The sequence below is a fragment of the Carettochelys insculpta genome, chromosome 5 (assembly GCF_033958435.1).
Source record: "Carettochelys insculpta isolate YL-2023 chromosome 5, ASM3395843v1, whole genome shotgun sequence".
Lineage (NCBI taxonomy): Eukaryota > Metazoa > Chordata > Testudines > Carettochelyidae > Carettochelys > Carettochelys insculpta.
The window spans coordinates 128,903,532-128,916,040 of record NC_134141.1 but is presented as its reverse complement, the minus strand read 5'-3'; the positions used below and the strand labels follow the sequence as shown (position 1 = coordinate 128,916,040).

General features: G+C 66.5%; 1 protein-coding gene across 5 annotated transcripts in view; it reads left to right on the top strand.

Annotated features, from left to right (window-relative positions):
• Positions 1–12,509, top strand: part of NPR2 (natriuretic peptide receptor 2) — a 64,281-nt gene that overhangs the window by 36,937 nt on the left and 14,835 nt on the right. For all 5 annotated transcript variants that reach the window (XR_012645821.1, XR_012645822.1, XR_012645820.1 and 2 more), the window contains exons 4-11: positions 2,838–2,973; positions 3,223–3,317; positions 3,527–3,665; positions 4,905–4,989; positions 7,444–7,564; positions 7,849–7,923; positions 9,160–9,237; positions 9,647–9,751. Coding sequence is in view for 2 of the 5 variants with exons in the window: in XM_074995913.1 (XP_074852014.1) it covers positions 2,838–2,973; positions 3,223–3,317; positions 3,527–3,665; positions 4,905–4,989; positions 7,444–7,564; positions 7,849–7,923; positions 9,160–9,237; positions 9,647–9,751 (834 nt within the window). In the remaining 3 variants the exon portion in view is untranslated. The remainder of the gene's footprint in view (positions 1–2,837; positions 2,974–3,222; positions 3,318–3,526; positions 3,666–4,904; positions 4,990–7,443; positions 7,565–7,848; positions 7,924–9,159; positions 9,238–9,646; positions 9,752–12,509) is intronic.

The following is a 12,509-nucleotide window of genomic DNA, read 5'->3' as shown; positions in this document are numbered from 1 at the left end:
AGAACAGACTGCTCAGCACAGGGACCAGAAACCGTCGGTATAATCCATCTCAGGGAGGGGGGCCCACAGGGGTCCCTGAGCTGGGCCCTGGCCCCTTCCTCCCTCCCCAGCCACCCCCACCCGCCCCACCCCCACCCCATTCCAATTCACACCAGCCTGGCCCTTCGTCCCGCTTCTGTCCTGTTTCCCCAGGAAGAACAGTGTCACCTGGTTGCCTAGGTTACAAAGAGCCTGGAGCTCCATTGTCTACGTGTGAAACATCGTCACACTGAAACTCCCATTACCCACTGTGCACCAATGTCGTGCCTGGGGAAACTGAGGCAGCCACCTCAGGTTACTGTAGGACACTAGGAAACCCATGCATACTAGCTCAGGGAATAAAATCCACAGACACCCACCCACTGCATCACATCAGACCTAAATACATAACACCCCCCAAACAAACAGCAACACACACAGCAAAACCCAAAGGAGGCAGCGTAACGAGGTCGCGTAGCAATGAAGAAGTACCGTTGTGTCTCGCTTTCATAGCAGAAAATACAGACTCTCTGTGTCCGATATCCCGGAAGTGTCAGAGGCCGGTCAGCAGGAGCTCCCACAGCTGCCCCAGGAGACTGACTCCAGTGCTTAATTAACGCCCCTGACAGTTAGAGAGATTTTCCTGCTGGCCAGACTAAACCTCCCTTGCTGCTTGCAACCCCGCCAGCTTGGTGTCCTCAGCAGATGTGATGCGCAAATGCTCTGTGCCAGTATCTACATCGGTCTGGAAGATATTGGACAGAACCGGTCCCAGAAGTGACTGCTGCAGAACCTTTTCCCTTCCAGCCTGACTGTGAACCACTGATAACTTCCTAGCCAGCCAGCCACGCACCCCCTCACAGGAGCCCCACCTGAGGTTGTAGTTCCCTCATTTCTCAAAGAGAAGGTCGTGCAAGACCGTAGCACACGCTTTGCTAAGATTAGGTACGCCACATCTCCCGCTCCCCGAGCCACAAGGCTGACGGCCTGTGCAAGGAAGCTCTGAGGCTGGTTAGACACGATTGGTTCCTTACTAATCTATGCTGGCTGCTGCCTGGCGCCTAATTATCTTCCAGACGTGTGCAGGTCGACTCCTGGGTTCTTTGCTCCGGAGGTGAAGCTGCCTTGTCTGCGATGCTCTGGGTTGTCCTCATTCCCTTTCCGTAGCGGGCAGAGTTCTGCTGCAGCCTCTCCCGTCTCCCGTGGTGTTTCAGACATAGGGCTAGCGGCTCAGGCGCCCTCTCAGTCAGCTCCCGAGTGTCCTTGGAGGCCGAGAAGCAGCTTCTCAGCTCCCGTGGGCCAGCCTGGGCCAGCTGTGGGGTTTTCTCTGCCTTTTGGGGTCCCCCTGGGTGGTCCCTAGGAGGAGGACTGGCTGGGGAAGGGGACTGGAGCCAGGGCACTGGGGGTCGTCCTGGCTGTTGGTGAGTCTCTGGAGAGTGGTTGGGCTTGTAGCACCCCCACTATGGCTCTGCTGCGAGGCTGCTTGGCAGTCCCTACCCACCCCCCGGTTAGGGGCGCAGTGCTGAGGTGGGGATGCTGCGGCTGCTGCCCTGGCTGGCTCCTATGCGGAGCAGAGGGCACAGACACCTCCCACAGGGGGTCAGGCTGCAAGCATGGAACGTGGCTGGGACAGGGTCTGGGGGCAGCTCTGGTGATGGCTGCAGCTGGCCAGGCTATGTGCAGGCTGGATCGGGGTAAGGACCATGAAGTTGGGGGCTAAGCGGGACTGTCTCCACTGCAGGCTTGGGGTGGACACTGGGAAGGCGTACAGGTGTTGTGGGGGGGGTAAGGGCCATTGGGCTGGAGCCAGGCCGGTTGTGGGGCTGTCCTTGGGGCAGGTGCAGGGAAGGTGTACAGGGGTTGGGGGATAAGGGTCTGTCTCCGTGTCATTCAGGGAAGGCGTACAGGCGGCGTTGGTGGGTAAGGGCATGGGGCTGGAGCCAGGCTGGGTGTGGGGCTGTCTCTGGGGCAGGCGGTGTCGGCGGGTGAGGGCGCGGGGCTGTCCCTGGGGCAGGCGGCGTCGGCGGATAACGCCGCGGGGCTGTCCTTGGTGCAGGCGGGGTCGGCGGGTGAGGGCGCGGGGCTGTCCTTGGTGCAGGCGGCATCGGCGGGTGAGGGCGCGGGGCTGTCCTTGGTGCAGGCGGGGTCAGCGGGTGAGGGCGCGGGGCTGTCCTTGGTGCAGGCGGCGTCGGCGGGTGAGGGCGCGGGGCTGTCCTTGGTGCAGGCGGGGTCGGCGGGTGAGGGCGCGGGGCTGTCCTTGGTGCAGGCGGCGTCGGCGGGTGAGGGCACGGGGCTGTCCTTGGTGCAGGCGGTGTCGGCGGGTGAGGGCGCGGGGCTGTCCCTGGGGCAGGCGGCGTCGGCGGGTGAGGGCGCGGGGCTGTCCCTGGGGTCGGCGGGTGAGGGCGCGGGGCTGTCCCTGGTGCAGGCGGCGTTGGCGGGTGAGGGCGCGGGGCTGTCCCTGGGGCAGGCAGCGTCGGCGGGTGAGGGCGCGGGGCTGTCCCTGGGGCAGGCGGCGTCGGCGGGTGAGGGCGCGGGGCTGTCCCTGGGGCAGGCGGCGTCGGCGGGTGAGGGCGCGGGGCTGTCCCTGGTGCAGGCGGGGTCGGCGGGTGAGGGCGCCGGGCTGTCCCTGGTGCAGGCGGCGTCGGCGGGTGAGGGCGCGGGGCTGTCCCTGGGGCAGGCGGCGTCGGCGGGTGAGGGCGCGGGGCTGTCCCTGGGGTCGGCGGGTGAGGGCGCGGGGCTGTCCCTGGGGCAGGCGGCGTCGGCGGGTAGGCACGCGCGTCTCCGCAGCGGGCGCAGGACCGTGACTGTCTCCGGCGCAGATGAACCTGGTGGCCGGCTGCTTCCACGACGGCGTGCTGCTCTACGCCCTGGCGCTGAACGAGACGCTGGCCGAGGGCGGCTCCCAGAAGGACGGGCTGCGCATCGTGCAGAGGATGCGGGACCGGAAGTTCTATGGTACGGGGGGGCGGGGGGAGATGCTGCCCGGCCTGGGGCTGGCAGGGCCCCACCCCCGTCCCCGCCACGCCTGCGCTGACCCCAGGGCGATCGAGCGCAGCACCCAGCTGGGCACAGGGACTGCTGGGGGTGGAGGGGATCCCCCAGACCCAGGTGCCGCTCGCGTTTTCGGGGGGAGCCACTGAGCACTGCCTGGGCAGGGAGCTCTTTCCTCGCAGCCCTGGGCGCTCACCTGTCCCTCCCTTCCAGGGGTGACCGGGCTGGTGAGCATGGACAGCAACAACGACCGGGACACGGACTTCAGCCTGTGGGCGATGGGCGACCCCCAGAGCGGGGAGTTTGAGGTGGGTGCAGGCCTGGCCCTCTGCAGCAGGAGCTGCCCCAGTGCGGGGAGCCCCAGCCGGGCCCCAGGGGGACAGGAGGTGCATGGCAGCTTCTGGCCTGCTCGGGGGCTGCATGGGGGGCACCTGCTGGCTGGGGCCTGGGCGGGGCTGGTGGTGCCGGGGCATTGCCGTGGCGGGAGCCGAGACCCAGCCGTTCCCTCTCCATGCAGGTGGCCGCGCACTACGTGGGGGCTGAGAAGAAGCTGACCTGGCCAGGGAGGCCCATTCACTGGGTGAAGGGGGCACCCCCCCTCGACAGCCCCCCCTGTGTCTTCGACGTGGACGACCCCTCCTGTGACAAAAGTGGAGGTAAGAGGTCTGCCAGGGCCGGCTCCTGAGCCCCACCCACACCACTGCTCCCCGGCAGGCAGCCGGGGCGGGGTGTGGGTGCAGCCCTGGGGCCGGCAGCCTCTCCACTGGGAGGCACATGCCCCACCCGCAGCAAACTGCCCAGAACTGCAGGGATACCTGCTCCCCTGCCAGGCCCCGGCCCCCACCCCCACCTCTTCTTCGGGGCTGAGCTCGGGGTGCTCTGCCAGGACTGTGGCCACCCCCCAGCCCCCACTTCTCCTTAGGGCAAGGGCTGCATGCGTCTCTTTAAGGGCCTCTGTGGCTCCCGACATTGTAATTGCAAAGTGAAAAAGCCTCCTGATTATTTCCGATACCTGGTGAACGTCCTGCAAGCGATGTGCGGTCTCCAGATGTTGGGTAACTCCCCTTTAACACGTGCACCGCACAGCGGGATGGAGATCTGCCTCTCTCAGAGCTGCAAGGGACCTGCAGAGGTCATCGAGTGCAGCGGCCTGCCCTCCTGGCAGGGCCAAGCACCATCCCTGGCAGATTTTTGTTTTTTCAAGTCTATTTGCCCCAGCCCCCTCAGCGCCGCCCTGAGCTCACAGCCCGGGGTTTAGCAGGCCCACGCTCACACCCCCGAGCTGGCCCTCCCCGGCTGAGCTTTGCAAGTGTTGCTGACGATGCCTTGATTTGGCAAAGGCGAAGGCGGCTGGCGGCGTTCCTGCTGTGAAGGGCAGCACGCTGTAAGCGGGAAAAGGGAAATTACACGTGCTGTAAAAGTGGCATAACTGTAGTGGGCTGAGAGTGAAAGGCAGGAGGATGATGGTGCAGACGCACGTGGGCCGTGTGAGGAACCAGCTCGTGAGTGCCCTGCGCTAGCCACATCCCGCGTCATAAGCCGTCGTGTGCACTGCTCTCAAACGGGTCACGAAAGCGCGGTGCGGCGTTGCTCGCTGAGGACCGTCCCCGGTCTCTCGAGTCGCTCTGTGTGTGCTGAATTGGAAGAGTGGCTCTTCTGGTTCTTTGGCTTGTCAACCCCGCCTTAGGGGCTGGTACCTTCCCCACGACTCTTCCCGGGTCTCTGAGCTCGGGGGGCTCTGCCAGGCCTGGGGCTGCCACCCTCAGGACTGGGGCTAGGCCCAGGCTGGGGGCGGCTCATGGTGGGAGCCCAGCGGAAGGGCTGAGCGTGCGACAGGCACAGCGCATGCTTGGGGAGCCCCCTCCCACTAAGGAGCTGTGCGCTCCTCTTTCCAGCCCCGTTCTCCACGCTGGCCATCGTGGCGCTGGGCACCGGCCTCACCCTCGTCATCTTTGGGATCTCCAGCTTCCTGATTTTCAGGTGAGAGGCTGCGTCCTGCCATGGCACCCTGCCCTGGGGCCGCCACCGGCAGTGTGCTCTGCTTCCGGCACCGTGTCGGAGCCGCGTCCCTCCCCCCGGCGCGGTGTCGGAGCCGCGTCCCTCCCCCCCCCCGGCGCGGTGTCGGAACCGTGTCCCTCCCCCCGCCCGGTGCTGTGTCGGAGCCGCGTCCCCCCCCCCCCGGTGCTGTGTCGGAGCCGCGTCCTTCCCCCGGCGCGGTGTCGGAGGTGCACCCCTCCCTTTTGCACAGTGTCGGAGCCGTGTCCCTCCCCTTGGTGCAGTGTCAGAGCTGCGTCCATCCCCCCGGCGCAGTATCAGAGCCTCATCCTTCCTCATGGCACGGTGTTGGAGCTGTGTCCCTCCCCCCCCGCCGTGGTGTCAGAGCTGCGTCCCTCCCCCCGGTGTGGTGTCGGAGCCGCGTCCCTCCCCCTTGGCACGGTGTTGGAGCCGCGTCCCTCCCCCCCCGCTGCAGTGTCGGAGCCGCGTCCCTCCCCCTTGGCGTGATGTCAGAGCTGCGTCCCTCCCCCTGGCGCGGTGTCAGAGCCACATCCCCACCCCCGGCGCGGTGTCGGAGCCGTGTCCTTCCCCCGGCGCGGTGTCGGAGCCAAGTACCTCCCCCCCGTGCAGTGTCGGAGGTGCACCCCTCCCTTTTGCACAGTGTCGGAGCTGTGTCCTTCCCCCCCCCCGGTGCGGTGTCGGAGCCGTGTCCCTCCCCCCGGCGCAGTGTGGGAGCCACACCCCTCCCCCCCCGGCGCGGTGTCAGAGCCGCGTCCCTCCTCCTTGGCGCGGTGTCGGAGCCGTGTCCATCCCCCTTGGCGCGGTGTCGGAGCCGCGTCCTTCCCCCGGCGCGGTGTCGGAGGTGCACCCCTCCCTTTTGCACAGTGTCGGAGCCGCGTCCCTCCCCCCGTCGCAGTGTGGGAGCCACATCCCTCCCCCCCCGGCGCGGTGTCGGAGCTGCGTCCCTCCTCCTTGGCGCGGTGTCGGAGCCGCATCCCTTCCGCCGGTGCGGTGTCGGAGGTGCACCCCTCCCCCTTGGCGCGGTGTCGGAGCCGTGTCCCTCACCCCCCCCAGCGTGGTGTCGGAGCCACGTCCCTCCCCCCGGTGCAGTGTCGGAGCCGCGTCCCTCCCCCCGGCGCAGTGTCGGAGCCGCGTCCCTCCCCCCGGCGCAGTGTCGGAGCCAAGTACCTCCCCCCAGTGCAGTGTCGGAGGTGCACCCCTCCCTTTTGCACAGTGTCGGAGCCGCGTCCCTCCCCTTGGTGCAGTGTCAGAGCTGCGTCCATCCCCCCAGCGCAGTATCAGAGCCTCATCCTTCCTCATGGCACGGTGTCGGAGCCGCGTCCCTCCCCCCGGCGTGGTGTCAGAGCCGCGTCCCTCCCTTTTACACAGCGTCGGAGCCGCATCCCTCCCCCCAGCGTGGCGTTGGAGCCATGTCCTTCCCTCTGGCGCGGTGTCGGAGCCATGTCCCTCCCTTTTACACGGTGTCGGAGCCGCGTCCCTCCCCCCGGCGCGGTGTCGGAGCCATGTCCCTCCCTTTTACACGGTGTCAGAGCCGCGTCCCTCCCCCCGGCGCGGTGCCAATACCACAGGCCTCTTGAGCAGCGACGCTGGCCATGGCAGCCTATTTTCGCTTGGGGGCTGCGGTTGTTAGTGTCTCTCCCAGACTTGTGCTCTGTGCCCCTCGCTGGGGCCTGCAGCTTCCTGAGAACGGTCCCCCCGTGCCGCTCATCCAGTGATGCCAGATACCCCTCCCTGAGCTTTGTGCCCCGCTGGGTAGAGCCCAGAGTGGGTGCAGTATCAGACTCACATCTGCAGCAATGAGCCACAGGCGCCAGGTCCTGAGCAGATCCCCAGGACTGCAGGGCTCTGCCTCTTGGCCCACCCCAGAGTGCCAGGCCAGGCTCTGCAGCGCCCGCTCCCTGGGGCGGCACAGCTCTGGCCTGGCTCGTGCTGCTCTTCCCAAGCCCCAGGCTGGCAGGTGCCGCTGCCGGGCAGAGCTGCCCCCATGGAGGAGAGGCGCTGTGGGGTGCAGGGGCTGGCAGCACTGTGCCAGTGCAGGGCTGGGAGGAAGCTCGCCAGGGTGACCGGCCATGGGTGCCACCCGGTGCCTCATGCCCGGGCAGTGTGCTCGGGCCCCCCTCCCATCCGACTGGCCACAGCTGCCAGAGGGCTGCAGCAGGGGGTGACTGCGTCCTCAGAGGGGTGCAGCTCAGCCCCCCTTAGTCACAGGCTCCCCCCCATGTTTGTGTTCCCCAGCACGCGTGTGCTGCACACCCACGGCACGTTACGCTGCGTGTGCACGCTGAGTGTGACGGGACCAGCCCGGTGGGGGGCAGGGTGGCACAAGGGTCCGGCTGCGCCCTGGACAGACGGCGGGCTGGGGGCAGGCCAGACCCTAGAGGGGTGCCCTGGAGCCGCACTGACGGCCTGCGCCCCCAGGAAGCTGCGGGTGGAGAAGGAGCTGGCCAGCATGCTGTGGAGAATCCGCTGGGACGAGCTGCAGTTCGGGACAGCCGAGCGCTACCACAAGGGGGCGGGCAGCCGGCTCACCCTGTCGCTGGTGAGAACCCCTTGCGCCCCTGAACCGGGCCCTCCCCCCAGAGAAGGGGGATCTGTGCCCCGCCCCTCCCCCGAGACCTGCCCCCCCCCCAGCCCTCCCCTCCAGGGCCCTGTGCCCCTCCCTGCCCTGGAGAGCTGGTCCCTGTGTACCAGGCTCTGTGCACCCCTCAGCCCCTGCAGCCGCCCCATCACCTCCAGGCACCCACTGACCATCCCACGCTGCTGCCCCTTCTGCTGTCCCCAGCCTAGCGGCCTGCCCCTGCCTAACAACTGCTTCCCTCCCAGCGAGGCTCCAGCTACGGCTCCCTCATGACGGCCCATGGCAAGTACCAGATCTTCGCCAACACCGGCCACTTCAAGGTGAGTGCCTGCAGCTCTCCCTACCTGTGGCCTGGCCCGGCGCCGAGCCCTGCGCGGCTCCCTCCCCTGGCGCTTAGCCCTGCGCGGCTCCGTCCCCTGGCGCCGAGCCCTGCCCGGCTCTCTCCCCTGGCGCCGAGCCCTGCCCGGCTCCCTCCCCTGGCGCCGAGCCCTGCGCGGCTCCGTCCCCTGGCGCCGAGCCCTGCCCGGCTCTCTCCCCTGGCGCCGAGCCCTGCCCGGCTCCCTCCCCTGGCGCCGAGCCCTGCCCGGCTCCGTCCCCTGGCGCCGAGCCCTGCGCGGCTCCGTCCCCTGGTGCCGAGCCCTGCCCGGCTCTCTCCCCTGGCGCTTAGCCCTGCGCGGCTCTCTCCCCTGGCGCCGAGCCCTGCCCGGCTCTCTCCCCTGGCGCTTAGCCCTGCGCGGCTCCGTCCCCTGGCGCCGAGCCCTGCGCGGCTCCCTCCCCTGGCGCTTAGCCCTGCCTGGCTCCGTCCCCTGGCGCCGAGCCCTGCCCGGCTCTCTCCCCTGGCACCGAGCCCTGCCCGGCTCCCTCCCCTGGCACCGAGCCCTGCCCGGCTCCCTCCCCTGGCTCCGAGCCCTGCCCGGCTCCCTCCCCTGGCGCTTAGCCCTGCCCGGCTCCCTCCCCGGCTCCGTCCCCTGGCGCTTAGCCCTGCCCGGCTCCCTCCCCTGGCACCGAGCCCTGCCCGGCTCCCTCCCCTGGCTCCGAGCCCTGCCCGGCTCCCTCCCCTGGCGCCGAGCCCTGCCCGGCTCCCTCCCCTGGCACTTAGCCCTGCCCGGCTCCCTCCCCGGCTCCGTCCCCTGGCGCTTAGCCCTGCCCGGCTCCCTCCCCTGGTGCCGAGCCCTGCCCGGCTCCCTCCCCGGCTCCGTCCCCTGGCGCTTAGCCCTGCCTGGCTCCGTCCCCTGGCGCCGAGCCCTGCCCGGCTCCCTCCCTGGCTCCGTCCCCTGGCGCTTAGCCCTGCCCGGCTCCCTCCCCGGCTCCGTCCCCTGGCGCTTAGCCCTGCCCGGCTCCGTCCCCTGGCGCCTAGCCCTGCCCGGCTCCGTCCCCTGGCGCTTAGCCCTGCCCGGCTCCCTCCCCTGGTGCCGAGCCCTGCCCGGCTCCCTCCCCGGCTCCGTCCCCTGGCGCTTAGCCCTGCCCGGCTCCCTCCGCTGGCACCGAGCCCTGCCCGGCTCCCTCCCCTGGTGCCGAGCCCTGCGGGCAGGCACTGACCCTCTCCCTGCCCCCAGGGCAATGTGGTGGCCATCAAGCACATGAACAAGAAGCGGATCGAGCTGACGCGGCAGGTGCTCTTTGAGCTGAAGCACGTAGGTACCCGGGCCAGGCTGCGGTGGGAGAGGGCAGTGCCTGGCGCTGGCCGGCTTAGGGGCTTCCCAGCACTGGCCGCGTGCAGTGTGGCTCAGCGCCTGGCCCGGCTGGCGGGATGCCTTGTGGAGCCTGGGCCCCCCACGCGGCACAGGTCATGGTTGGTGTGCTCACGGGGTGTGCGAAGCGTGGTACGCGTGTGCCTCCGCTGGCTCTTGGGCCCAGGCCAGGCCTAGGGACAGCTGCGCGCTGCTCCTCGCAGTGTGGCCTGCGGCTGAGCTCCTGCCCCGGGGACCTCACGGCGGCTGTGCTGAGCGCCAGGCGCCCAGGCTGGTCCCTCCCCTTGCAGGCCTCGGGGTGCAGTGGTGCCCAGCCAGGCTCTGAGGGTCCCTGCTTCTCTTTCCGGCCCAGATGAGGGACATCCAGTTCAACCACCTGACCAGGTTCATCGGCGCCTGCATCGACCCTCCCAACATCTGCATCGTGACCGAGTACTGCCCGCGGGGCAGCCTGCAGGTGAGCCCTGGCGAGGGGCTGGCAGGGTCTGTAACGGGCCACTGGTCCAACCAGCAGGCAGGACAGCGCCTCCTCCAGCGCCTCTGCCGGGGTGGGAAGGGTCTGCATCGTCCCCAGTAACGGCAGATGGGGCTCTCCTGCCCGTGGGCTGCTGGATCCGCTGTCACGAGACGCTACAGAAGCTCTGCTAGTGTGAGGGGGTTACCCCCGGCACAGGGGAGCACGTCGGCATGGCTGCAGACCAGTTAATCCCGGGTTGGGAGTCTGGTCACTGCCCAGGACCTGTGACCGAGATCTGGCCACGTTCAGTAGGTGCAAGCAGGGGCGGTTCCAGCCCGTGTGATCAGCATGTCCAGCTCCAGAAGGGCGTCTCCCAGAGCAGAGCCCGGAGGGACGTTTTCAACAGACCAATGTGACCGCGGGTGGGAATCCTGAAAGCAGAGCTTCTGGGGTGCCCAGAACCGCCTCCCTGTGTGCCAGAGGGGACCGCGGGGAAGAGCCCGTCGCTGGCTAGTGAGGACAGGACGGCAGAAGGCTGATGGAGATGGGATGGGAACAGGAACTCTGCCTGGGTGGCTGGCGGTGGGAATTGGAATGTGCACAGGGGTGACAACCCCTGTTCTCGCAGGATTGGAGTGGTGGAATATAGGTTTTCTGGGCACAGCTGAGAGGGCCAAATCAGAGTGAACTGCTTAAAACAGGGCTACTGCCAGCCCGGACTGCGGGGCCTCCACTACAGGGCACCAAACCTGTCACACCGAGCATGGCTGTCACCTCACTGGCCAGCGAGACGTCACCCCAGCAACTCCCTGAGACGCCCCAGCTTCCCTCATACCACAGCCCGACCCCTCCACACACAGGGTATGAACCCGATCTCACCAAATCCACACAGGCTCTTCCAGTACCAAAGGGACCAGCCACATCCCAGATCAACATACGCCTCAGGCCTTACCCAAAACAGCACGTGAGGTCAGTCCGTTACCGTCTAACATCTAAAGGTTTATGACTAAAAAGAAAGAACAAATAGGGCGAGAGTAAAAACCGTCAAAGCAACTAAATTACACACACCAATCACACGGTTCTTGGTGCAGGCTGCAGCAGGTGGAGCAGGCTGCTATGGTAAAAGTCTCTGGAGCACATCCTTTGCTGGGACAGGTCAGCGATCCTTCTGGGCTCAGTTCACAGCAGAGATGCTCCTGAAGTGATGAGCTGGACTAAGACAGAGAAACCTCAGGGCCCTCTCTATACCTTTGCTTATGCGGAGGAAGTTCCATTGTTCTCCCTGTGTGGAAGCACATCCCAGATAGAGCCTCTCGCATAGGCAGGTCACCTGTCCAAGTCCTTTTCAGGCAATCAGCCATCGCCTGTCTGTGGGTTACAAATCAACAGCCAAATTGCTGAGCTGTGGCTTGGCACCCGATAAGACGTTTTGTCAAGTGCAGCTTCCCCTGACTAGGGACCTCTCACGCCAGGGCACCAGGCCTCCCCTTGAGGTCTCCCAGAAACTTACATCTCAAATGCAAGCGCTGAGCCCATACTTGTAACTCCACAGATAAAAGCGATACGAATGTAGGAGCAGAATAAACAGACCCAGCGAGTGAGCAGCTTTCATTACACACCTCCCTTGGCCCCCTTGGCACACGGTTTGATGCGAACCTAGGATGGTGGTTGCAGCAGTGTCTGCATGTTCATTTTAGCATCCAGTAAGGTGACAGCCCCAGCGCAGTGTCATATTCTTTTACAGATCCAAGGTAATGCTGGGTGAGAACAACTGTGGATTGCACCTGCTTCTGCAGCATGGTTTCTACACGTTTTAGGCCAGAGGTCAGCAACCTGCAGCTCCAGAGCCACTTGCGGCTTGGGGTCAGCAGTGGCTTCGGAGGCTGCTGCCTGGTAAACAGCGCCGGCAGTCAAAAGGGAATTTAGTTGTTTGGCTGCAGCAGCAGCAGCAGCCTCTGGAGCCGCTGAGCGCCCAGCGGCAGTGGGGGACAGCTGGCAGGTCAGGGAGCCGGGGCGAGGGCAGCCTGCAGGAGAGCTGGGAGGAGGGGCGGCTGAGCCTGCTCTGCCGGGGCTGGGCAGGAGCTCCTTGGCCGAGCCTGGAAGATCCTGGCTTTGGGGCTGAAGGGGTTAAATCTGGGGCTGGAATGGTGGTTTGGGGCTCAGCGGGGTAGGCCTGAGGAGGCAGGAGGCGGGTTTGCAGGGTGGGGCAGTAGAGCCTGGGCTGGGGACCAACGTTCTGACGGGTGCCAATCCTTGCGTGCGCCGTTCTTAAAGCGGGCGACCAACCGGGCGTTCGCCGCCGTCGCTCACTTGTGTGTATTTACCTGCAGCGTTTTGCAGCGACTCCCGCGCACGGCGCTCGTGGAGGGTTGATTCCGTAACCCAGCCTGACAAAAAGGCTCTGCTCGCTCTTTCGGTTGCAGACCCTGTTTCAGGTGATCTTGCCAAGAGCGAAACAAAATAGCGAACTTGGCGAATGGCTGCGCTCCAAATACCACGACATCCGTTAGACGTTCCCCTCCCTTAGGGGGTGGGAAGTCTGGCATTCAGCCAGGCACGCGCTGGGGGGTGCCTCAGTTTCCCCTTTCATACCACATGCCAGCTGTGAGCTGTCCTTTCTCGAGGGAGACGGTCTACAACTAGTTGTAGGCACCCAGTGTGCACTTCTAGAATTACAGGCTCTTTCGGCGCACACCGTGGTCCAGAGCCCCCAGACATCACGCACATGTTCCGTCTTTACAGGGTTTGGGGTCAGCAG